We start from the raw sequence: 27,219 nt of genomic DNA on the forward strand, positions 1-27,219 counted from the left end.
TCTCTCATAAGTCACAGAAGCTATAACAAAGAGGATTAATGTAAGATAGTGAGGTGAGAGGAAACTGTTATGACGATATAGTCTGAATTCTCACAACAGAGGCAAAAAATATCACCAGATAGACAAACTGTGATTACTCTTTTGATTGTTTCTCAATACAGTGCTATCCTGATCAATCCATCTGCGCAGATAAAGCTTCATCGGAATACAATGGGCTTTTTTATTGCTCATTCCCTGGCAGAAGTCAAAAGGTAGGACTCCCTGTTACTGTTTTGTTGAAAAAAGATCTAGAACAGAAAAACTTTCAAGAGCAGACTAGTGCATTTATTCTCTCATCAGTTAAACACAATTCAGTTCTGCCTAATTCACTTCTGTTTTCTAGGGCGCAGTTCTATTGTAAAGCCTGTCACAGTGATATACAGGATCCAGAGCAGATTAAAAAATGTCAATGTAAGAGCAGACTCTACTCAAAACCTTTCTCAGGTAATTTTTTTAAAATCTGTTTCTCACTGTCCTGGTTTCAGCTGGGGTAGAGTTAATTTTCTTCCTAGTAGCTGGTATAGTGTTGTGTTTTGGATTTAGCATGAGAATAATGTGATAACATGCTGATGTTTTCATTGTTGCTAAGCAGTGTTTATACTAAGTCAAGGACTTTTCAGCTTCCCATGCTTTGCCAGCGAGGAGGTGCACAAGAAGCTGGGAGGGGGCACAGCCAGGTCAGCAGACCCAAACTGGCCAAAGGGATATTCCATACCATGGGACGTCATGCTCAGTATATAAGCTGGGGGGAGTTGGCCAGGGGGCAGTAATCACTGCCCAGGGACTGGCTGGGCATCGGTCAGCAGGTGGTGAGCAGTTGCATCACTTGGGTGTTTTTTTTCTTCTTTCCCTGGGTTTTTGTTTCTCTCTCGTTGTTTTACTTTCCATTACAATTATTATTATTACTACTACTATTATTATTATTTCAAGTATTAAACTGTTCTTATCTCAACCCGTGAGTTCTCTTACTTTAGCTCTTCCAATTCTCTCCAGCATCCCATCAGAGGCGGGGGGGGATGGTGAGCGAGCAGCTGTGTGGTGCCGACTGGAGTTAAACCATGACACTCATTTAAAAAAAAAAAAAAAAAAGGCTGAATGATATCTGTTAATTGTATTTTTATTCACTCTTTTTCTAGAAGGATGGGTTGGAATACACAGCCCTTTACTTAGCTGATAAAATAGGGAGATTTCTGATGATACTAGTAGGTCTTACAGATTATGATTATACTTTAAATGCTTCCAGTTTATGGTTTCCTTTAGGAGTCAAAGCTTCTTGGCTAAAAAAGAGTAGGACAGAATATACCTTGTCCAAGATTTTCACTCTACTTGTTAACAGGTTTATCACAGAATACTGTTCTTTAACTGCAAAGACTGAAGCAAATGTGCCTTATTACGATAGCATGTGTATAATTGAAGCAAAATCTACAGCCGGATAAAAACAGAATTTTGTGTCCAGTTTGTACTAGATCCTTGATCAGGATTCCCTGAGGAAGTGTGTCTAGATCTTTGTCATCATGAGAATATAAAACTTTAAACATGAAGTCAGATAAATGTTTTTGAGGTTGTACAAGTTGTATAACAACACTTAATGGTGTTTGCTCTGAGGACTCAAATCTTAGCTGGATGGAGAGAACAGATTAATCATGGTAACATCTAACCCTAAGCAGAGCAACTTATTCCTTCTTTACCTCAAACTCCATTTTGAAGACACGGGGGTTTGTTAGGTGTTAGTTTTCTGTTGAAATAGAGAACAGCCTCTCAGATCTATGTGTAACTACACCAAATTGAAGCTTGCTGCATTTTCATTGTTTAAGGCCAAAATGCACACCTCTTCTAGGCTCCTGTAAACTTCTCTGCTAGTGTCTGCCCTCCATGGAGATGGTGCTTTGCTTTAAAGAGCAGACAAGGAGCTTTCCACTAATGTGGATGTACACATGCATGCCTACTTGTATTTCAAACACTTGCAAATCCTTTAAGCAGCAGATGGCAGCCAAGCCCCATTACAAAACATGCCTCGGAACTGCAGATGGTTGAGATAAAGGCAAAACTCATTCACACTGTGCTCAGCCAGACTGAGTGAACAAGCACAAACATGCTGACACCTGGAGGACTCCATGTAGTAATATCATGTAGAAAGAGAAGCTGGAGCCCATTTTCAGTCCAACACACTTATCGGCATAGATGTAACTAAGGTCCCTGAAAGCCAGCTACCTCCCAGAAAAGAGACTTCCATAAACTGCAAAGACATCTTAATAACAGTCAATGGCAAATGAATAGAAAGACATTGACACTGTAGGAGCTCTCCACCTGGTTGGTTTTCTTCTTGTTTCCTAGGCAATCTTAGATTTTTAAAAGGACAAGATGACATTTCAGTATAAATGTGTATTAATAAAAAGCGGTTGTTTGCAAACCTGCAGTTCTGCACCAGTTATACTGTAGAGAGAGTGGTTGCCTGAGGTAACCTGATCAGGAGCTTTGGCAGGCATAAGACCTTGCCATTGGTTTCCCCTAGGATTCTGGATGTATCAGAGCAAAACAGAGCTTAATTATAAGCACTTTGGTTCATTCCTCCACTCTCCATATAACGTAGTTTAAGTGGTACATGCTGTTCTGGATTCCTCCAAACTCATTGTGAGGGAGGTGAGGGGAAGGTTAGATGGAAAAGACCCCAAGTAGTGTAGATGAGTGTGCCTCCAGTACCTGCAATGGAAATAGGAAGATTTAGTTGGCGAAAAGCAAGTTCATTGTCATGAATCTCAAAACTAATACAGGACCCTCACAGATTGCAAGCTTTAGTCAAAGGAGCTACTGTTGTCATTTTAACAGGAGGGTAAATGGCGTACCAGAGTACAGTCAGAACAGAAAACAAAGACTTTTTTTTTCCTTTATCATCCAGACTTAATCAAAAGCTATTACTATTACTAGATTAGTATTTTTTTAATCATCAGATATGTATTAAAAGGCAATAGGGCTGCTTGAGACAATGACACCCTGCCCCCCTTTGGGACCTGGTCATGCAGTCAAAGTAAATGAGAGCTTTTCTCCCTGTTCTGCATCTCTGCAGCACCTCAGAGCTGCCCTGGACAGTCAGGCCCTGCACAGGTTGTTCATGGTAACCCAGGAAGTCTGTGATAAAGGCTGGGACTGAGCCCAGCTCTGTGCAGTTGGCCAAGTATCTTGGTTTAGAAGACCATAAGAGAGTTCTCTCAGATACTTAGTAGTGTTTGCATAAGAAAGGCTGTTCTGAATTTTCATTCTCTGACTTGACTTACGATACTTCCATTAAGCTTGACCTAGAGGAATCAAGTGGCACGTAGCGTCCTCAGAGAGCTCGCTCTCTCCCCATCCAACTCCCACCTCATTGAACACAGGGCTGTAGAAAGAGGTATCCTGTTACCAAGGCTAAATGCACCTGCTTTTAGCACACCTGTGTAGCACAATTACAGCTTAAGGTTGACAAATCACCTATTCAGAGAGATGTCCCTTTTTCTGCCAGGGTATGCTTGGAATCGCTAGCTGTTTCATCTGGGTTAGTATGGTTTGGCAATAGTTACAACATCACAGGAAAGTTAAGGGTATGTGAGAGGGTTCATCTGTCAGTTTGTGAGATAAAAAGATAATGTGTGTCTGAATGTTTCTCCAGTCCAACCTTTCCTTTTCCCGTCTGTATGCATTGGACATGTTTAGACACATGTGACATGGAGAGCTTTGCTGCATGTCCTGTCAAATGCTGACAAGGGGAGGAATGCAGATTAGCAACAAAGATACAGACTAGGGGAGTGTGAGGAGCAACATCGTGCATCCTGAACCAGTTACATCACCGTGAAAAGCAGGAGATGTAGGTAGGCTCTGGTGCTCTTAAAAAAAATCTCAGAGGGTGCTGCTGTATATCCTCAAATCACTGCCTGGTGTTACAACACTGGGCTTAATGGCCCATGACCTCAGATTATGGCCCAGAAAGGACTAGATCAAATGTCAGAGAAAAGGTGTTCCAGCTGTTAAATAGCTACTTTAGGACTTGGGAAACTTGAGCTCATTTTCTTGATCTGCTTCCTCAGATTCAATCTGGGACTTTAGGCCACTTAGCCTTTCTGAATTTTGATTTCGCGGTGGGAAATTGAGGAAGTTAAAAATGGTTTGACTCGCAGAGAATAGCATTGTAAATAATTGCAAGTCACTTATGACAAGTATGAGGATAGTACAAGTACAGAGTATGAACTCTTCCTATGCTCTGGCTTTTTTTTTTTTTCTTTCCTTGTATGGAGGACCATGTTTTCATAGAGCACTTAGAGCACACCTTCTCCCCTGCAGGACCAGGATCCTCCTTCTCCACGCTTTTAAGGACAGGCCCATCCCCAGCACCCCCATGCACCTTGGACTTCCCCTCCCTACAGGACCAGCCCAGAAACCCGCTCACCCCCTTCAGGACCAGCCCTGGGACCCCCTCCTTTTCAAATGTAAGCTGTGATTCTCTCTAGTCAAGAACACATCTTGTTCTTTCCCATGCAAAATGACAGAACAAAGGTCTTACAGGTCACACAAGTATGTGTTGGCTGTGTGTTGAGGGTATGCTTCCTTCATCTGTGCCTCCACCTGCAGAAGTGACAAAGGTTTCCTTCACTTTGGGGGAAAAACTCGGCAGTTCTGAGTGAGTTTTAGCTTCTGGATTCCAACACAAGAACCTCACAAAGAAAAGGAGCTCCCTTTGGAATGAAATGTTGTGTTACGTATGTAGTGCTCACCATATTTAAGACTGTTTTATGCATGCTAGATGGAATTACTATTTTATAACGCTGTGCTGTATTTCTGAGCAGTTGGTATGAATAACCAATTACTCAGAGCTCCTTTGTCTAGCATTTCTGAAGCCCCCACAGAATCCTCAAATGCCATGGTAGCCATTTGCAGACACAATCTAAATGCAACTGAAGGCTATACAAAAGGAACCCAATTCTGTTTCATTGCCTTTGTTTCAGAGAAATTGAAATTCTGTAGAGAATCGCATGTTTCAGATGGAGAGCCTGCAAAGTCAAGGTCCCTTGGTGTTCTTCTGCCTCGGAGTTTTGTTAATGGGTAAGAAATGTAAAGCTGTGTTGTATGCTGATCAGGCATTTCCTGGACTGACTGACTGAGAATTTCTGTGGAAAGTGGGACTAGCAGGGTGCGCCTCTACTAATTCTGCTATTGTTGGTGGTTGTGGTTGAAGTGGATGGTTTATGGCTTCTCCCTATCTTGATTAATTGAACAGCATAGAACACACAAATTATGCCTATGCATTCAAATCCTTAGCCTCTCATACTCTCCTGCAAGCTCAAAGCCTATGCTGTGAACTCCTGATACCACTGTGGAGGAACAAGGGGAAGGGTACACCTCCTGAAAGTGCTCACTGCCTTCCAGACAGAAGCCAAATGATACCATCACTGAACAGCTGAGTCATGAGCACATTTTATTTGGCTTCTGAGAGAGCAGAGTGGAGGCAGGAGCAGCTAGGGGTAGGAACATAAACGCCAACACCAAGATTTGCTCTTTGCTCAGATATTTAATTGCAGTGTGACACTGGCAGCAACCTGGAAGACTAGCAAACTCTGGTATACTCTGAAAGAAGTTTGCTCTAAAGGCAAATGGAGATCCAAGAGAAATCACACACTACAGCCTTTCTCTCTAGCATCGGTAATGCATGCTAGAGGAGTCCTTTCTGGGCCATCTAAATTCTTCCCAGCCAGAGGAATCTGATTTCCCAGCAGAGTTTACGAACTGGTGGCAGAACATAGTCATCTGCTGTCTAAGGCAAGGTGTGAATTGCAATATTCTTATCTACAGTGTACTTAGTTTGCCAGTCCAGTTGACTTGCACTGGGACTCATAACCTGAGCTGCTACCTTCAGCATAAGGAAGGGTATCATGGTCTGATACTGAGCTGTCAGTAATAGCAAGCTGTTACACTCTTCCAAAGCATCCACTAGAGAGGGTGACAGGACATATTGGCAAACAGTGTCATACCAGAATTTGCAGGGAGTAAACGGGAACCTAGTAGGGGAAGAGAGATGCACAAACTAGTATTTCTTGCCTTGTTTCTGCTTGTGAGCAATTTGCAGCTGCTGTAGAACTGAAGAGGCTTAATAAATGATGTCTCCCCTCCCTCCAAAACCCTGTCTTGTGCTTCAGCAGCAAAGGCAACTGTCAGTATGGCAAGGACTCTAAGGTGTCCTCTGGAGAGCTTTGCATCTTAGCAGCTGTCCCCAGCACATACATGGTATTGGGACAATAAAAGGTTGCTCAGTGCTGCTGTCCTACAACTGATTAGGTCAGCTGTAAATATTGGGACTGCACGGTAAATACATATGCGCATACTACCAGATTGTGCTGACTTGTTAAATATAAATGAAAACATAATTAGATTTATAATGTGTCCCTCCCCCTCCTCATGCCCAATAACATAATTTACCAAAGGGGGTGGCGGGTAGGGGGAGAAGAACATGCCCTCACAACCTGCTGAAATATCATTATTAACATGCACATGAAAAGTCAATTATGCCAGAGGGAGGTATTTAAGTGAAGTGAGTTTCCATACTCTGGGATTACACCTTGGGGATTATATATTTCTTATTTATTTATTTTCCCTGAGATCTCTGCTGCTGCTTAGCAGTGAGGAACAAAAATGTTACTAAGATATTTCGAAATCCCCTAAAGAAATAGCCAAATATGCATATAAATAATTGTTCCCATCCCCATCAAGATTCTCTCTCATCACCGTATCATAAAGACTCTATATTCTATCCAGTCAGTGCAGGTACGTTTTCTGGTGTTTAGTTTTAAATGACACCAGGGACTGGTCTTCCAGCGCTTCCCTGGGGAGGACATTTTACCGTACTGTTGTTATTGGTTGCAGTATTTATTATTTGTATTATAGCGGTGCCTTGAGGCTTCTACTGGGACTGGGATCCTGTTAGGCTGGATGCTCTATATGTACATGGTAAAAGGCAGTTTCTGCCTTAAAGAGCTCTCAGTCTAAATAGAAAGAGCAGACAAAGAGTGGGAAGGCAAAGCAAAGTAGGAAACGGTGAAATGAGGTATCGAAAGTCATAGAGGAAACCTCACAATGCAAACTACAGCTCTTTGGGGCTGACTCTTCATAGCATTAGAGTTCTCAAATTAGTCCCAAATCATTTTTTATTATTATTTAAACCAACAATAGAATTGGACCCAATTGCCTGTTTTCAGACTAAGGTGAGCTTTTCCACCTGGGGTTTTCTGCTAATAGAAAAGCTAACACTGACCTTTTGCTTCCAAATTAGGACAGTTAGGACTGTGACCAAGGGGAGCTCCAGGTTCAAATCTCTGCTCCATTTGATTTAGGATGGTAAGCTGCAATCTGATCCAGGGAAGGTAGACATTTTAATGCAATTCTCATTTCCAGGGTTCTCTGGATATATAATAGAGATTACTTCCACTGCGCCTGGCAGGCAGTGCTTTTAGAATTACTTGGATACTTACCCTCTTGCCCCTTAATGGGGTCTTTTGAAAATATCTGTGTTTATTGGGACACTTAGCCAGCTAAATATTTAAATTCCAATTATTTTTTTAAGCAGAAATTTGCATCTGAGATTCAGACAAGATTTGCATGTGGGCTAATTAATGAAAAATGTAATCAAACCATAATTCAGGGAAATTCAATAAAGTATAGTGGGAAAGAATTAGGCATGGCCTACTATAAGACTCAAAACACATACTTGACTCAGGTCTTGCCAATATTGCTGGTGTCCTAGACTATTTTAGTGAAAGGTATCTTCCATCGCATTGCACATATTAAGTCTTGTACATTTCTTCCTTTCTCTTTTTGTTTCCCCTACTGAAAATAAGCAGATCTTTATATCCAGGGGAAGAACTTAATTAGTGTCATTAAAAAAAAAAAAGTCATCACAAACCAATACAAAAAACCCCCTAAGACCTTATAAAGCTTATTCAGAAGTGAATACATAAAGACCTGTTAGGATTCCTCAGGTACTTCTGAGCCCCTGCATCGATACACTTGCTTTACTAGTCATGGTTTTTCCACATTCTTGCCTAAGGCATGACAAATTTAATGGTGTATGTTTTGCTGAATTGTTGACTCTTGTTTTTCATTCCTGCTAAGTTTCTAGTGAGGCATAAGAGAATGTTTGTGAGCAAGGCTCCATGTGTACACAACTCTGCAATGTCTCCTTCCCTTTTGCCCTGGTGTAGAGTCACTTCAGCCAAGCAATGGATTAGTAGAAACTGAATTAGATTAAAAGGGAAATGAGGTTAAAGAACCAAGTTTTAGCTCCCTGTTAATTGTAACTTCTCTAATGCCTGGATAATTACTCGTAAATAGCTGCTGAGTTGCCAAGCCTATGTTAAGGCTTGTCAGTCTTTAATAAATCCTAAAGACTTAAGATCCTACTCTCTGATGCTACCCATCACTTCCCAATCCAAAGGTAGGGCAAAACAAGGCAGTAATGCTGAGCACTCCAGCTCAGCTAATCTGGCAGAATGCATCACAATCTTTATAAATGTGTGAGAAGGGCTGTACAAGAGCTCCTGAAAAGGTCATTGGTATTTTTGGAGCAATAAATCATGGAGGGAAAGATTTGCATTTTGGCTGTATAAAATCCAGGGCTGGATTAGAGAGAGCATACTTTGCAGTAATATTTCTCTCCTGACTTGTTTTATTAGCTTCCTTTAAACATGTTACATTATTGCTTATAGAATTTCATTTACTTGGATTGGCAGCTTGATAAATATGTCTATTGGCGATGATTTGGATTGCTCTGGGCATTAATATTATTAAAACCTGTCACAAGGAAATGTCTGAAAGATGACTTACTGTAAAGATTACAGCATGAAATAAATCATGCAATGGTATTTGTTACCGTTTATGGCCTCTTGGAGCCGAGTCAATCCCTTTTTATGTTGCATTATTTTTCAAGTTTTTATAGCCTTACATTATATATCGCTGTCAGAAATGAACAGATGGGGTGTCAAACACGAGCCTTCTGAATAATTCCCACCCTCGGGTTATTTGTATGAAGGACAAGTGTAAAACTGTGTTCTCAAGAAAAAGGAGATAGATAGAGGTGGAGAAAGTGTTGTTACAGTGAGCAAGATCCCTTTTGTCAGCAGGCACATTGTGCTTTTGATCACTACCTGGTATTTACGCTACAGGGTGGAAGCTCTGTGGAAAATTTAGCAGTCTGTTGGCATAGCAAAAAACCTCACAAGTTAGACAAGTTTCATGTTCCTTCAGCTTTGCTTTTATTGCTAGAATGGGAGAGAGATGTGGAAGAGGTGTTTCGGTGATAACCAAACCTCATAGGGTTTGTAGAAACATGGAAAAGTGTGGATGCCTATAGATACCTCTCAAACACTTCAGGGGTGGAATTCTAAAAAGAGTCCCTCCTGAACTACCCGAATGGCATTTCTGGAGTTTGGGACGCATAAGGAAGATGATGAACAGGTATTTTGGACACTGGAAGTTTATGAACTGATGTTAGGCAGGAAGAAGCCTCTAGGAAGAGACGATAATATTTTGCATTCCACTTTTTGTTGTGTTGGGAAGTCCCATTTTTCTTGCAGTGTATTTTTGAGGACTACTTGTCAGAGACAGGGTGACAGGTTGGATGGAGTGATAGTTAAGCTGATAAATACACATGCAGTTAATTAGGTTTATCTGAGTTAAAAAAATTCAGGTGGGAGACATCATCCATGCATACTTTCCCCCAAGCTTTCTCTCTTCAAATCTCCAGCCCCCAGAATCTTGTACAAGTACACAGAATATAAATCAGCATTATTTTTGGAACATGACTGTTCCTGGTATAAATGGATCTTTAAGCACCCCAATAAATTGTTCTGTCAATGCAGGCTGGCTGAATTTTGCTCATGGAACACTGAGGTCTTATCTTCACTGAAACTTGCACATCTTCCCTGAAGCTTGCACAACCAATAAGACTGACAAATCATTGTGATGGAGTAGATATTTTAGTGGATTTCTGGCACAGAAAACCTAACTTCCGTGGTGTGCAAAATCTGCCCAAACTTGTTTTGTACAGACTGCATTGTGTCTTTGCATGAAAACCAAGCCTGTTTACTGGCATTGAAAGAGGGGTTTCACCTTTTTTTTTGTTTGTTTTTTGTTTGGGGTTTTTTTGTTGTTGTCTTTTGTTTTGTTTTTGGTTTTGTTGAAACCCCATAATAAGCAAAAGCATCCTCCATTTGGGCTTTAAGTCACTGGAGATGTTACTGGTAACTCTAACAGGACTTTTCTTCCATCAGTGATTTACTTCTTGATTCAGTTTTGGTTGAATTATGTATATAGGCCTCTAGTTTTGGGGTTTTTTTCCCCCCCCTTCCCTTCTGGAGAGTAAAAAATTCGGAATACTAGAAAGAAAAAGTGTCAGCCCTTGCCTGCCCTTATACATAGAATTTTTTCTTCAGTTTGTATTCACGCTCACTGTATTTGGCACCTAAACTCCCTGTGATTTTAGCCAGCAGCCATTCCTTACGGATTTAGCCAGCTAATCCAAAGTTTATTCCAGTTTCTTTCTGAAGCTCTCTTCCCTTGTGTTCACATGCCTCTCTTGTTTCTCTGAGACTTACCATTATAGATCAGAGAGCCTTATCCTTTACAGCCTCTCCCTGTATTCCTCAGTCTTTTTTTTTTTCCTATATTTCATGTGATAATACACTACCTCTGTCTTCCCCAGGCCCTTGTCCCACATCTATCATCAAGCTTGCATAAGAGTTTTAGGGATTCACATTCACCATGCAAAGTACAGTTGTACTGCACATTGTAACTGGAGTTGCACCCACCTGTACGTACTAATCCGATTCCATGTTATACAATAGTATAATCACTTAAAGAATTTGCATGACTGATGGTGTGAGTTCTTAGTGCATAAGGATAAGTTTCATAATTAGCTTTCCCTATGAACTTGTGCAAACCAGTCTATTTATAATTTGGTCAGCTCCTGATTTTTAATGAGGGTGCTGAGAGTGACTGAAGCCTCTGGCAGCATGCATTTCATATTTTAATTACCCACAGTAATTCTGACAATTACACCAATGTCATAAATCACATCATAATGACCCATTAAAAAAAACCACCCATATTTAATGGTTGGATGGGGATTTAAATTAAACAGATATGCAGTGGCTTAACAAGAAGCCAAAAGCTCCATGGAGTTTCGAAGTCTTCCAAATCTTTTCATTGAACTATGGCTCCAGAAGGTGAAGAAACTTTTTGTGCAAAGTTTCTTTCACAGGCCAAGTCCTGATTTCCTCAGCAGGGGATTACTTTTCATGGGATGAAATCCATTCCTGTGTGCCAGGCTAGAATTGGACTTCTACGTGATTTGAGTCTTGGTAGCTGATTGGCCATTCTGGTCTCTGTCTTTGAGTCCAGGAAAATTTAGGATGTCACTTACTCTTGGCAATGCCAATATGGTAGTCACAAGCATCCCTGGATGTCATGCGAACATAATGGCATTGGTTTTTAGCCAGTTAACTTGAGTTTTAGTAGGGATAGCATAGAGGTACAGCTCACATATTTTTGTGTTCTGGCAGATAGCTTTTGTTACACTGTCCATGGTTTAATTAAGTGTAAATTTATCTATCTTGTGTGTGGTGCTTAATGCCCTTCTTACCATTAACAGTTGTTAAGGAGGGCAATTGGTAAGGGATGGTCAACATCACATTGCTTACATAGCATTTTCCTCCTCTGGTTATTTCTTGGGTGGTGTCACCATGTGCCACCTCTTACACAGACCTGAAACAACAGGGCTAGGCTAGGTCTGCAGGTAAATCCTCTGAGGAACAGAGCCCGCACAAAGTTACCACCAGTTCAGCCAAAAATAAGGCTGTGCTACCCAGCATAGTATATTATTCATCTGGGTCCTGGCTCCCTGGTTTTGGCCCTTAGTGAAAATCACTTCTATTATCTAAGATCTTCAGTAAGCCAAGTTCTGCTCTTTAGATTATTTTGCTGTTAATAACATCACAATAAGTGGGCGGAAGTAGCTAATGGCTCTAAGCCACAAATGATCCCAAATGTTCCCAGTCTCTCCTCTCCTGTAAACCTTGACAGATTGGGAGTGCTTAGTAAAATATTATAACACTCAACAAGCATTTACAAGACAGCGATCTGTCCCATGACGGCTTCCAGATGTGTGTGTGTGTGCAATTTCCTAATTCAAGAACAGATTCTATTGCCCTCTGCAGATCCCCCATCAGGCTGTTCATAAATGCTGCTCATAATTAAATTAACCCACTAACTAACCATGCAAATTTTGATAAGCAGTGACCAAAAAAAAAAAGGGGGGGAACCTGTTGAGATGCCCTCAAAAAATGACAAGGTTGTCTTCAGAGATTATTTATCATGAGAAGATTTGTTTTTTCCCTTCCTATTTGCCAAATTCTACTTTGTCCATTCATACATGACAATTGTTTCAAGGTTTTAATCTAATAATTAGGAGCTGAATTTTGCCAGCCTTACTCAAGCTGTGTGCTGTCTTACTCTCTGAACAGCCTTTCTGGAATCAAAGCAAGCCTCTATTCTATGTGTGGGTAGCAGAATCAGGCTTTAGTTTTTAAAGTACAACCTGTGCCCAGCCCAAGTAGCAGTGGCAGAACAAAAATATGCACATACACTTGTCCATGTCAAGGAGAAGAACCTGCATTTTATCTAGCCCTCCTGTGACCTCAGAAGGGGAGAGGGAGACTTCAGCAAAGATTTCACGAGGGATGTTATGAATAATGAGCTGTTATTTTCTGTCAAAAACAATGCCTTATAGCTCTGACACGAGGTCTGCCTGCAGAAGTGTAGTATCCAGCTTCCCCATGATAACTGTGCTATATTAACTTGCAAACTGTTGGAGTCATTACACCTGGTTTATATCTAGGGCTGAACAACATGCCCTTATACAGTAAAGTGTTAGCTGAGGGAGGTGATTTGGATGAAGGTTGAATGCAGAAATGGAGAGCAGATAACAAAAGCAGATGATGTCTTTTCTTATATGTCACTCTGAGGTTTCTTTAGTGAAGTAGGCCCTAATGAATCTAGATCAATGTTCAGACAGTTCAGTCCAGTTATCCTTATGCATGAATTTCTCCAGTGCTGCCAACTCTTCAGACTTTGCCACACAGGTATCAGGAGCAATTCTTAAGGCATTATCACCTGGAATCCTGTTATTAGAGAATCTTGGCTTCATTTTAAAATGCAGTGTCAGACAGTGGCTATTAGACTAGGATTCAGCCTTTCTATTTGTATGTTGTGTAAGTCCCAATGCTACATGTCTCTTTCCATGCTGTTTTCTCAGTTCAACTTAGTTTACCTTTATTGTTCATGTTTACAACTCTAAATAAAGCAGGAGTCCCTAAACTTAGTGGGGGACTGTAAGTATTGCTGCAATATAGATGATAACTACAGACTATTTTTATTTTAGTGTATTCTGTACAACCACACTGACTTCACTGGGATTACATGTGCATTGCTTAGGGGCAGATTTGGTTCAGTGGATGTAATTAAGAAAAATTTAACTACTCATTTTTAAGATTGGTTTTACTTGTTGCCTGATGTATTTGTTAATTATTAGATGGAATACTCTAAATTATAATATTTTGCAATGACACGTAATACCTCTGTGTCAATTAATTAAGCCTCATAGTTCCTTGTGAGGTAGGGAAAGCACTTTGATGCATTGTAATTGGAGTGATACAATCCACGATGATGAATAAGCCAAGTCCAGACAAGCACCATATTCTCACAGTGCGGGCCTGGGAGTGAGAAAAGGGGCTTTGTAGCAGCCTTCACAGGCACAGGCAATTTTCATTGTGTGTGTGAAACTCCACTCCTCCCTAAAGGAAAAGGTTAACATATGTGCGGATCTGGGAGTGATTCAAAAACAGTAAGAGGATTCCCAAATGGGATGTGAACCGAACAGCCCACATGCCAAGTGTTAAATCATCCCCAAGGCTGTGGTACAGAGGCAGGGGAAGGATGTCAGGGCGTTTGTGCTGGTGGGCCAGGGCTTTCCAGATCCAGATGCTGGAGCAACCTGCCTGCATCGTGCAGGTACCCATGGGTGTTTTCTCTCTGGAGACTTTTGTGCACAGATTTCTCATGTGTGTAGGTTTCTGGGGACCAGTGGTGGAACTCTTCCAGGCCTTGCTTGTCCTGAGGTGCTTTGTGAGTAGGCTTCTACCCCTTTATCTCTTTCTGGGCAAAATTTAGGACACAGAAATAAGCTCCGATTCCTGAGGATTTGCTGCTATTCTGTACTTGGAGCGCAGAAGCCAAACCAAATGAGCACAGACCTCGATGCGTACACATGACATTAAGACTCATTGTAGCCACATTTTCCCATGACAAGGAGTGCAAGAGCTGATGTCAGAACACTGCAGGCGAGGGATTCAACAAAGCTTTAGGGCTTTGCAAAGGCATTATGAAGAATTTAAAGATAGCTTGTCAGCGGGAAGTTGTTGGCAGCTAACAATTTGATAAAAGGACTTCTACTCCCTGCCTTCTAATGCTATAGACAACTGTTAATCACTTATGTTAGTCCTCAAATGAAGTTTGAAACATCTTGGATGTGTCTGACCATCTTTTAGTGTAGCCGAGAGCTACATTATCTACTTTGATTCATGGAAACATGAGTGACTGGTTTATATTAGGTCGTGTCTGTGGAAACAGGCAAAAAAGAAATGTTTTACCATGTTGTAACACTCTCAGTTCAACTCTGGTACACTGGACCGAACTGCCATTTTGGATGATATATAAGGTATTGAACTGGGGTTACTTGTAGTATAAAACCAAATTTTTCTCTGAGTTTAATGGTGGGCTATTGTAATACTCACTTTGTCTGTGGGTTGGGCACAGACTGATTACACCAGTGGCTTATGCACCTGGCACTATGGAACAGTATTTTCAAATGTTCAGCCACTAGGACCACGTTTTCAGAAATGCCCACGGTCCAAAGTACCTAGTGCTTTTGTAAGTCAGCTCAACTTGTACGGTCTTTGGTAGCATGGTCTTGTGCTTTTTTGATATTCTGTTCAGTGCAATGTAAGTGGTAAGGACCTCAAATGAGAATGTGATAGAGAAAGAAAGGTAACACAGACATGGCAATGCACAGCACCATGTGAATGCAACCGTCTTCTTTCCAGACTCATGCAGAGCCAACACGGATAACTGTGCACCCACAGCACAGTTGATTTGTGACCCAGATAACCTGCTAATGGCTGTAGCAAGTGACTGTAGCTCAATCAGACTATTTCTGTCTCTCTGCCGGGTACAGCATGTCAGTTCCAGGGCCCTCATCCTCAAGCTCCTCAGAGTCCAGTGCAGGATGATTTACAAGTCTCTCAGGAAAATCAGATTTGCGTAAGAATCATGTAATTTGCAGAGTATATGGCAGAAGGAACCCTTAGCTAAAGAATGGCTTGTTAAATCAGAATGTGCTTGGCTTTGGCAAGGTGGATGCCGTTATGATGAAGCGGGTTTCCTGCTGTCTTTTCCCGCTATTTCCCACTTTAGGGATCCAACAGGTGTTTTCTCCAAGCCTTATATATTTCTCATAATATTAGAATGAGAAGTTGTCATTTCTGACAGGTTGTGTATATAGATGATGGCTTTATTATGATAGAGATATATACATTGATTGATTGGTAAATCTGAGTCAAGTAAGGGAGCTTGTGAGAAGATAGTCTCTAACTTGCCAAAATACCATTTAATCACTGGCCTAAGGATTCACTATCTGAGGAGGAGACGCGGCTGATAGATGCAACTGCTTGCAGTTAGCACAGGGCTGCATAGAGACACTGCAGAGATTGAAAGGGGTACATGCTCCCCTTTCCCTCCAGTTTTGAACTAGCTTGCTAGATTCAGGAGAGCCAGTTTGAAGCCTCTCACTGTCCCTTGTCAGAGATGCAAAATTACCTTTCATTTTGCTGAAGGGTGGGTAATTCAAAGCTGATCAAAAAAATGTTTCATGCAACACGCTGTTTGCCTGTGAAACTTCTTGTTGCAAATGCTGCTGAGAGCAAGAACTGTGCAAGTGGCAGGAGAAAGCAACAGGGATAGGTAGTGTGGTGGCTTTGGTTATGCTTTGTGAACTTCTGGAGATCGACAGACTTCAGCTAAAGGGCCTGGAAAAAGATTGGAAGCGTCATGGCTTGGTACTGGCAGTCTGTAAGAGGAGCGGAGCTGTCACGAGCCATTTGGCACCTGGAGCACACTGCTTTCCATTTGCCCTTCCTTTCTCCTCCCCTAGGCTACTTCCAGCTGCCAGTGCCTGCTGCTCTTGCCGCCTCTTGAGGAGCAGTAGTGCAGCAGCCAGTGCATACAGATCTGTTTCTACCTCTTTGGTGCCTTTCTTGCCTGAAGGAAAGATTTTTCTAGGCTTTCCTCCATCAGGTGTAGCTTGCACCTTGCTTTGTGTTATCTGCTACTTGTCCACATTAAAGGTTAGATGGTGCTTGAGTTGGATCTGCTGCAGGCAATCCCTTTCTCTCTTATCCTGCGGTGGTGTGGAGGGAACAGAGATAGGAGGCACTGCAGAGCTGGAAAGGACCAGCTTCCAGATTTGGGGTTACAATCAAACCCAGCATGTGATAAGCATATTGCAGAGGAGACTGGAGAGCAACAAGGCAAAAGTCGGTCATTACAGTTTATGTCCATGCCATTAGTAGACCCTTTGTGGCTTTTATATCTTGTGCTGGTTTTAGGATAGGTGAACATTTCTAAAACTTGGAAATATATTAATTTAGAAGAACAAGGTAACCTATTCTAATATGATCAGTCCTGGGATTTGTTATTAGTCCTTCGTTTAAGACCTGGGGAGCTAGCAGAAACTGCAAAGAAGTTCCAGCCTGGTCTTTGAATTCTCATATGGAATGGGAAAGACTATAGCTATGCTGCAGTTATTGAAATGACTGTGACTTAACTAGTTATCCTGTGTATGGGTTAATTGTGTAGCTATGGCATCATGGAGTTTGGCACAAGCTGCAAACCCCCCAGCCCCATTTGCAAAAATGGGGCAAATTCTCAGGTTCCTTAATGCTGTGCTAAGAAGTGCTAAACCCAGTACAGCATAAGTTGGTCTGTACAGTACACAGCTAGATCCACCTTGCAGGCCTCATAATGAATGACATCTTCCCTTAGCAAAATCCCCCCCTCTCGTTTCTGTTAATCTCACCTCACCCAATACTGCATAGACAAGATAAGGACAAATTGGACATGAAAAAGAATGTCGGGACCAAACACTTGTCTTGTCATGCAGCTCTACTAAGGCTGTTGTGTTCAGTATGTATTGTAATCCTAGATGGCAAGTTTCAGTTATCATTGTGATTTCAGTTACAGAGTGATTAGATAAACTTTGCTCTTGAGCCACCTGTTCAAGGCTGACTCTACCTACAGTAAAGCTAGAGAGATGGTGCTGAGCAAATGGTTTATCCAACAGATTCCAGGTCTTTTTCTGTCCATGCCTGGGCTGTGAGGAGACATGAACATCCCTTTGTTGTTTGACATGAATTCCCCAACAATTCTGTTCTGTAGCAGACCTTTGAAACAGTTTGATGTTCAGAGCAGCATCTGAACTTGATTGAATGGCTTTTGCTTCACATGGTCTCGTTGCTGCTTCTGAACTAACACAATGCTCACAAACACAGCTATGTATCTGAAATTTGCCTCTAAGAATATCCTGCAATATGGGCATAATTTAAAGTCCCTGAAGCAAGGGGAAAATTCCTCCTGACTTCCTTTTGCTCTTAATCAAGACCATGTTTATGTAAATATTGCTTCAATGAATGTCCCCACTGAAGAACTCATTATGTAAAATAATCCTAGGGACCAAGTCCAAACAGCTATAAACATCACAACTAATACAATAATTCAAGGAAACACTTTGCAGTGTATTTTTCCTTATGTTTGTCTCACTCAGCTGACATTGACAAAGGAATTCCTTCACCACACAACCCTTTTCCCCCATACTGTCATGGTTAATACGTGACTCATACATCCTAATTTTTCCTTGCTACTATGAGACATGAAAGCTGTGATGTAGATAAAGAGGGCATCTCAGCAGCAGCTGGAGATGTGATCTCAACTTTGGTAAACTGTAGCTGTCACTGCTGAGAGGTTGTTCTGTAGCCGAGAAGTTTCTCTCTCCGTTTTAGGGGTTTTGATGGCCAAGGAGAGGAGAACAGCAGAGTCATTCTAGATTCAACAGGAATGTTCTACTGGTGTGATGCTGTTCCACTGCAGGAGGCTCTTCTGGTAGGTGTGGGGTATTTGCTTTTGGGATCCTTGTGTGTCTTCCTCCCTGTTCTCCCAGGAATAAACTGGACCTTCAATGCATTGATCTGGGTGGAGGGCACAGCACTCTCCAGTTTACTGCTGTTTATTTAGCAATGTTATCTTAGCCAATTTCTAACTTTGATATTGTATGCAAAGGTAAGAGACAGACCCTGCCCTGGAGGGGAGAGACTGAGGGTTTACCCCCTTTTTCAGGAGTGAGCTGCAGATAAAGTATCTGGGCCAGGATCACACAGAGACTGTGTTGCAGTGGTGGGAGCTGAAGGCTCATTCTGCGGCCATATTCCTTTGTAATTTAGGTGGTAACCTGGGAACAGAGAAAGATCTCCAAGGTAACAAGGGATCAGTAATGCCTTCCGTGTTTATCTAAAGCAGGGCAGGCACCCTGTCTCAGGAGAGGATCTCAGCAGATGGACAAAGGAAGGTCCAATTGACATCTATTTTATTTTAAAATTTTGTATGTTGTGTTTCCAGACCCCTGTGTCTGTGACATTATTGATCTGGATATCTTTAAGACAGTTTGGTTTATTTATTTAATGTGTCTAATCCGTAAAAGAACAAATCCCATCTAGAAATGGCAGGTTGTGCTCAGAGCTGCCAGAGAGCTGAGAGTAGGCAACCAAATCTTGCAATGAGGTGATCAAAGATTTCATCAAAAATACAGAATGTTCAAGCTGTTCTGCCAGCTGGGAGACTTATAGCAGGCTGGAATTCATGCTGCTTGAAATGCTGCAGGTTTCTTCCAAGCAAATAAAAGGACCCTATTGCCCAGCAACCTCCAAAATAGGATTAGGCATTACAAATGGGCAAATATCCCAATAGGACTGGACACTCAGCTCTGAATTGAAGAGTAATGTTTTGAAAAGATCTTACAGGCGGGTTTACATGAGGAGAAAGCTTTCAACTGCTAGTGTGGCCTAACTTCCCATGTGCCACTTCTGTTTTGTACTGAGTGTTTTTGTGTAGCTAAGATAGACTGTGCAAGGGGTTCTCTATGAGGATTAAGAATGTCCACAAAGGAAATTAGTGCATAATAGCTATTGCACTTCATGTTCATGCAGTATCTTCCTTTGCAATCATGTTTCTGAGACAGGCAAGCCCTCAAAGGCCTGGGAGTCTCAGATGCATTTTTGGGAGTGAGTTGGGTGCTTGACGAAGTCCCAAACTGTGCTTTGGGTTTTTAAAAGCTACGTTTTTAAAGTTGTTGAGGTGCTTAAAGGTGCAAGTATACTTCCATGGGATTTGTCATAACACTTCAGCATTTCATTCTGTTTGGAAACCATGGACAGCTAGATGGATATACTTTACAGAAGTTCCTCCTTGAGGTCTATGCAAAACACAGGGCATCTAAACACATATCAAAATATGGTCCTCTGACTTTTACATAAGTTATACGTTATTAAAAATTTAAATGTGTTTTGGAAATTTTAACTGTCAGTCTAATACGGCATAGACGTTTGAGAAGTAATGTGATTTTATTTTTTTTCCCTTGACCTCAGTAATAAAGTAATAAATGCCAGATATGGCCAGCTTCTTGGCCCCAGGTTGGAAGGAAGGCCTAAGTCCTTCCATAGTGTCTTCAGAATGGCTCACCTGTCCCTGCTGCTCATTCACTGTACTGACTGCTTCTGTTGGCCTTGTAATTGCATATTTCCTCTGCAGATTTCAGCAGTAATAGTTTTTCCAATTGTTCCTATAAAATAAGCTATAAAATAGATTGTGTTTTTAATTGTTTAGCTTCATTCAGCAGACTAATCGTTGGACTTCAGGCATGTTACGTTAAATACAGCTAAAGGTTTCATTATTCAATTTAAACTAATCTAATTAGAGACAATCATTTAATTTGGTTATGATTCTAATCTCTCATCAGGAAACTTCTCCCTGACAAAGTCCCTTGTTTCTCTTTGGAAAAAAAAAACTGCCAAGGAGTGAACATTGCAGGGATATACTGATCCCACAGTTCCTGGTTGGTTAATGTGGACATTAACCAAATTACAAGCCTGGTTGTCTGACTTGTCCATACTACCTACCAACCGTGAGGCACCATACTAAGCAATACCCATTCCCCAGTACATTTTCCCAGACTAATTAGCTCATTTGAGAAACATGATCAATTAGCCAGGAAAAAAACACCAGGCCAAAGTTGTTATTAAGCTCCTGGCCTTAAACTAGTATTGTTGCCTTGTTCTACATTTTTGGTGTTTTATGCCAACATATATGAATTTTTCACTGCTGTAGGATACACTTGGAATCCAAATACTTAAGGGGAGATACTTCTTTTTATATATAGTCTCATTCTACCCATAGATGTTACACAGCTAAGAAATGGTTTAAGTCTTTCTAACTGAAGAGAAGAATCTAAAATAAACCTAGTAGCTGGTTTAGCAGAATTCTGTTTTAAATTTAGAGTTGCAAGAACCAAGCAGCACCGAACCTGGAGGATCACATTTTGGTCTGCGTCTTTGGCGATGCAAACTCACCACTGATTGGGCTGCAGGACTTCGTGATGCCCTTAAGAGCTAGTAACTTCATTTACCATGAGTTGAAAGACATTGTTTTTCTTGGGTCTTTGGAATATCTACAAAGAGAATGGAAATTTATTCAGAACTTCCCAAAGCTGTGGTTATTCTCAGTAAGAATTTTTTGCATATTCTCTTTCCCTCTTCCTTCCTTTCTCTAGCTCTCATGCACATTTCTAAGTACATTTTAAAACTTCTTGATGATAGCACAATTCAGATTCAAAAAAGACCAAAATTATCTCAGGCTCTAGACTTGAGCTTGAATCCAAGATGATGTTGAAAAACTTTCCCTTCTTAAATATTTATTTTCTTCTGGGGGAGTCTTGGTACTCTCTGGTTTCCTGCAGAAGCACTGGGAAGCTAATCTTGATTGGTCAGAGAAGAAATTTAACAGGTCTAGACTTGCAATTTATTGGACACTTCCCCATTTCCAAAGTTGCTGAAACTTTGGAGGTGTTTCCAAAACGCATTTGTGCCAGCTGAGTTTGAAACAAATTTAATGTTCATCTTTCACCCTTAAAGATCCTTAATGTTCAACTTTCTCAGATTCCTCCTTATCACTATTTCTTTGGTTTTGTCAGGGTAGTGCTCTCTCCTGTGCAGATCTGAGGGCAGTTAATGTCCAAGATTGTGCTTCATGCGCTATTCTGTCTTCCAACACCACCGCTTCAAGCAATCCTTCCCTGGTGGACACAGAAAGCATCCTAGCCACACTGAACATCCGATCCGTGCAGGGTAAGTCCAGCTCAGCCCCACTAGGTAAGCATGCTTCCTTTTGCCTGTGAGCATGCTGATGTGACAAAAATGGAAGTTAAAGGAGGGAAGAATGAAAGGGTCACTCATCTGAGCCACAGCCTGTGTCTCCCAAATATAAATATGGAAGTTAAACGGGCCAGAAGTCCATTTTAGCGTAGCTGGCTGTACAGTCTAGTCCAGTTTCTGTAGCTACAGGTATGCGAAGGAAGGAGTGATAAGCCAACATTGCTCCTGGAAATATGCCAGTTCCTCCTGCAAATTCTGAGTGAAGCTTCAAGGTTTCCAGTAAAGAGACCGTGGCTGGAGGGTAAATGTAAACCAGTGTTGGTAACTGCTGTATTATTTGCAAAAGAAAGTGTGAATGAAGGCCCCTTCCATCCTTCAAAAAGAGAAAACCAATACCTTTCCCTTGAGGCTTGATAGGGTGGGTTCTCTGTTCCCAGACAAACAGAGCTTGTAGCTCAGAACTGCAATGGAAGCAAAAACGACTTCAACCCAGTAGAATATTTATTGCGTCTCTTCCTCCCTTAATTTGGCGAAGGAGCTAAGATTTGTCCTCCTCTTGAGAATGTGGAGTATTAATTAACTGAAGACGGGCTCAGAAATGGATGGCTCCTCTAAGTGTTTTCCCTATACTTTATTATCATTCTAGGCTTTTAAAACAATGGCTGTGCCAAAGAAAAGATTAGAGTGGGGCAGAGACAGCATTTTTTAATAATAACTAGACAAAATAATATCAATATACAGTGAATACAATCAGAACAGAAGACAAATTATTTATAAGGTATATTTGAGTAAGAAGTAATTGTGACTTGAATAGATGACTTTAATGTATTTATTGCTACATAAAGATATATGGAACTCTATTGTTTGTATATAGAGAAGAATTAAATAGTATGTACTTTTATATATATAATTTATGTATCTCCATCTATAGTGACAGATATAGATACTGTACCTACTGCATCTTTATACCTATACGTAGAAAAGAGAGAGACTCAGAACAAAAACGATATTTCATCCTATCGATCACTGTCCTACTCCCCTCCAGTGTTTTTTGGTTTATCATTCAAAATTGTAGTACATGGAGTGCAGAACTCTGAACTACAACGTGCGTATGGAAAATAGAGATGTGAGCATCAAAACCTTCCCCAGCTGCCTTGCAGAGTTCATACTTACTTGTTTCTCTTTGAGGTGGTAGCTTTTGTCTTGCTTTGTCTCCTTCCAGCAGAAGACCTCAGGGACCTAACGCTGACATAGGTGTGATCAGTTGGGTAAGCTGAGGCATGGCTGGTTAGGCAGTTTACCAGGCATATCATTGTCAGAACCATCACCACCTGCATACTCAAAGTCTTTCTTTTAATCCACAAGCATATATTTTTCCCTCATTTCCCTTGGGAAGATGGGCACGTGATGAGTTGCATCAGAAAACTGGATTTTGCAGATTTAAATCTGCTCAGCATCCTTGCTATCATGAGAGATAGGAGAAAAGTTTATTCAATCATACTGGAAAAAACATAATCAAGTTCTGTAGTTACAAGGTCCCTGAGAACAGTGTCAAATGGATTTCTGCTTGTGCAGAAGGAGGCTAGTAGTCAGAACAGTTAGCAGAGACGTGCAGGCACAAGGTTATTTGTGTGTTACAGCTAACACTGTGTTACAGCACATCAGAACCAGACCAAATACACAACGCCTTCTTTCAGGTACGAGCAGAAATCAGGATTGCTTGGTCCTCTGTCAGGAACCTAGGTAAAGTATGGTCTAGACATTAGAACAGGGGAATGGAAATCAGTGCTTCTGGGTTTCTTTTCTGGCTTTGAGAAGGGGCAGGATCCAAGTAAGGGTCATGGTGTCAAAGCTTCTTGTATTTCTCTTACTCCTCTGCTGTGCATCCCTGGCAGCTACTAGAGGCACGTTGTACCTCAGCGTAGAGCCCCATAACAATATTTATTTCCCAGGCTTGTTTAAAGCCAGATAGATTCAAGCTCACAATGTAGCAATACACAAATGCAAATTGTTCTTGTTATTACCCGTTACTGTGATCAGTTATTTCTGAAAGATTGATTCAAACTAAAGAGGATAGATTCTATCACCATTTACTATAACAGCATTGTCTTACTCTAGTTGACAAAATACTGTGTTTCTAAACCCACCCTGGTTTATCCATTTTAGGTATTTCACTTCCCATATTTATAAGGCACCTATTGCCTAGCTCAGATGTTAGTGAATTGTCGCTCCATAAGCTGACTACAATTCCAGTCTAATAAATCTTTGGCTACTCAGTTAAGACTATTCCTCAGTTTTACAGTGTTTTCTGCAGACAGAAAAGCAGTGTTCAGTTACAGGGTATCATCATCAATGAATAAAGATATATTTGCAAAATAAGGCTAAGACACAAGTTTCACTTCTTCCTCAAGTCAGCCATTAAATTTGCTAGTGTAAAAATAAGCTCTCTCCCCTTATAGGTTCATTAGATGAGTTGCTAAAAAAGCCAGCCTGTTTTCTTCTTTGCTGCCGTAGTTATTTGTAATTATAGGACCAAAATCTTAGGTTAGGATTCTCATACCAGAAGCTCCTTCAGATTCAACTGCAAGATTAAGGCTGTGTCTTACACTCTTTAAGGTCTTTGCCTCTGAAGGTCTCCAGGAGCACACATCTGTAATGTGTCTATAGGATAGTAAACTAGTCACAGGTTGTTGCCACCAAGTTTTGTATCAAGGTGCCCAGAGTGGAAACAGAATGTACGTGTCCCCACTCCCACTGTTTCAGCCTCTGCTCTCCCTCCCGCCATTGTTATTTTATAGGAATTCATCTCTGAGAAGACAAAATTTTCACTGATAAAATCGGCTCATCTAAGCTGGTCCCAATGGACTGGATGGCCTCCAGATGAAATAGTTCATGGGGGTCAGAAAATTAGGAAATTTTCAGGGAAAAGAGAGATAAAAGCTGTGAAAGGATGGCTTTTATCAGAATTTATTTTTTTCTTTGTGGGGAGGAGGAGTGAGAGAAGGGCCACTGGCCTTATTTGAGTTATATAAGAGCACTGAAGACAAATACAGCTAGAAAAGAACCAACAGTACAGAGAGTATCAAGAAATTTTCCAGCCTCGGTGGCTGTCAAGTTAGCTAGGAAGCAGTAAGAACAGCAAATACTAGTAACGTAGCCAGGCTGTGTCCGTGCTGACCAGAACTTGGTGTTGGTTCACCTCTGCAGTAGTTAATTACAGTGTACCGGTGAATTCTGCATTTTCCACTAGTGTAGTACATGTACCAGTGGGTGCTTTCAGCTGCAAAGTTGCAAAATCAGCAGGTTTAGAAAATCCTTTCTATTTGTAGAAGTTGTGCAGAAAAGGAAATGGGCAGCAGAAACTAATGCATATAGGGGAGACCCAAAAAATATGGCAGTCCTCTGGGTCATGACCTAATTTTTTGAAGGAGAAGGGTAAAGGTACATTCAAAACTTGGATCCAAGAAACCTAGCCTCAATTAATATTAGTAGCCAGGAGAGGAAGCAGGTAGGAAAAGATAGAAGAATAGTTGGGAAAGCTTTCTAAAGCAAGATGATTATGCAACTATTATCTGATTTAAAAAGTGATGTTTCTCATTTAGTAGTTGCCATTGCTCATGGGACAGCAGGTGACTTGGCTGGATGTCCAGCTACCCTACCCATCCAAATCCTTTCTCATCCCCAGCTTTGATGCTGTAGACAAAGCTATAGCATTTTTGCATCCTAACCACAGTGGAAAATAGTTATTTGGATTGAAGACCCTGAGTTCCCTTAACAGTTCAGGTGCTTTGGTAAGCGTTGCAGCAGGCGTAGTCTCAGTTTGGAGATTGTAACAAAGCCCAAATCAATTGCATTTCCTGTGGTTTTAGATTTCACTTGGGAGCATTTCACACCCAACAAACCCAGGCCTGTTCTGCACAGTTACCTCTCTCATGGGGTAGAGAATTAGACAGGTCTTACAGAACCAGACCCACACAGAGGTAAACATTACTTACACTTGCAAGAATGAGCATTTACTAGGGTCAGTGCTGATGCCAAGGACTTCTAGTCTTTCCCATGGAAAAATTTAGGTTTTCCAGTAATGCTGTAATTATCACCCTGTCATGTCACAAAGCAAACAGGTTGGCAAACCTAGGTACCAAACTAAATAATCTGTGGCATAATCTAAACATATAATGGTAATTAAATCTGACAACTTAATAAGATACTGAAATTCAAATATACAGTAGTAATCTACAATTAAGTAATCTTTTGTAATAGCACCCTGCCAGTTTGTAAAATTTCAGGTAGAGCACTGTGTACTGTTTCATAGCAAAAATATTGACATAAGAAAAAGGTATCCAGGCAATGATCAGACATACATTCAAATCAACCGGTGCAGTACATGGAAGGGTACAACAACGGCAATGATTCATTTCAGGCATTTAGTTGCTGCCACTGGCATGCATTCAGAGATGCCTTGCTATTCTTGGGAAGGACTTTTTCTGCTGTTTGGAGGGATTGTGATGCCTGACATCTCTAATAAGGTTTTTGGCAGTCCATTGCCTGACCTCAGAGGTGGTTGATTAGAGCAACGGTCCATCTAGGACTTTGTTAGGGTCTCTGATCTCCAATGTTCACGTGCTCCTCCGAGGAAGGAGGATCCATTATACAGTATCTGAACTGGAAGAAGTTCCATTTCTAGCAAAATCTTTAATGGAGTTTAGATTCCATCATTTTGACTTTGATACTATCTTGTGCAATAAGTAGTATTATTAATAATACTCAGTTACCCAGATTCTGTGCTAGGTAGCAAAGGGAAAATTTAGACATAATGGTAAGGGAGACGAGATTGGATGTGATCAAAACACAGAAAGCAGACTTCAAATTGGGACTGATTCAGCTAGCTGGTGAGAACTGGGAGGAAATAAGGGCACATGCTTCTAGGAACTTCTGGATTTCTCTTTTAAGTCTTTTTGGTTGCCAGGTTTTAAAAAAATTATGGTATATGCTTTTGCCTTCATTCCTATAGCACATATCCCATCTATTTATGTACAGCCTTCTTGAAGGGGAAGGAAAAAACACAACCCCCTCCCTCAAAAGCCCTCTGAGTGCAAATTGGCTTAGTGGGGGCTTTGTGCCAAACAACACTGTAACCAGCACTGCTGCTCCACAGAGGGTAATTATATTTTAGTTATGATGTCAATAAGCAGCTCTCAGGAGAGCTTTTCTTTTTAATCCTTTGAAGCTCTGAGTGAATAAAGTGAGCCTTGGAAAAGCAAACTAAGGCAAGAAACTTTCTAAATATAGGAAACACTTTGGGATTTTTGCATGACAATGACATTTTTAGGCATAGGTAAGAGATTTCCTGGATTTGTCAGTCTGAACCATTGTGCCTTGGTTTCTTTCTTTTTTCTTTTTTCTTTTTTTTTTTTCCCCTCCCTTTCTGCTTCTGCTAACTTCCCTCTCTCCTCATGTTGTTATTGACTGTTTCTACAGACGCTGTTTTCAGAGCGAGAGCATTGGGGAATCAATCACAGCCATGTTATAAAAGGATCCCCATCACTACAGAGCTGAGTAAGTTATTTAAGAACAAATT

General features: G+C 41.0%; 1 protein-coding gene across 1 annotated transcript in view; it reads left to right on the forward strand.

The window, feature by feature from the left end:
- KCNU1 (potassium calcium-activated channel subfamily U member 1) overlaps positions 1–27,219 on the forward strand; it is a 54,034-nt gene that overhangs the window by 17,991 nt on the left and 8,824 nt on the right. The window contains exons 17-23 of the mRNA XM_076358745.1: positions 162–251; positions 383–483; positions 5,013–5,109; positions 18,222–18,321; positions 20,768–20,992; positions 21,461–21,638; positions 27,120–27,197. Coding sequence (XP_076214860.1) covers positions 162–251; positions 383–483; positions 5,013–5,109; positions 18,222–18,321; positions 20,768–20,992; positions 21,461–21,638; positions 27,120–27,197 — 869 coding nt within the window. The remainder of the gene's footprint in view (positions 1–161; positions 252–382; positions 484–5,012; positions 5,110–18,221; positions 18,322–20,767; positions 20,993–21,460; positions 21,639–27,119; positions 27,198–27,219) is intronic.

Source organism: Aptenodytes patagonicus, chromosome 24, assembly GCF_965638725.1.
Source record: "Aptenodytes patagonicus chromosome 24, bAptPat1.pri.cur, whole genome shotgun sequence".
In the NCBI taxonomy this organism is placed as follows: Eukaryota; Metazoa; Chordata; class Aves; order Sphenisciformes; family Spheniscidae; genus Aptenodytes; species Aptenodytes patagonicus.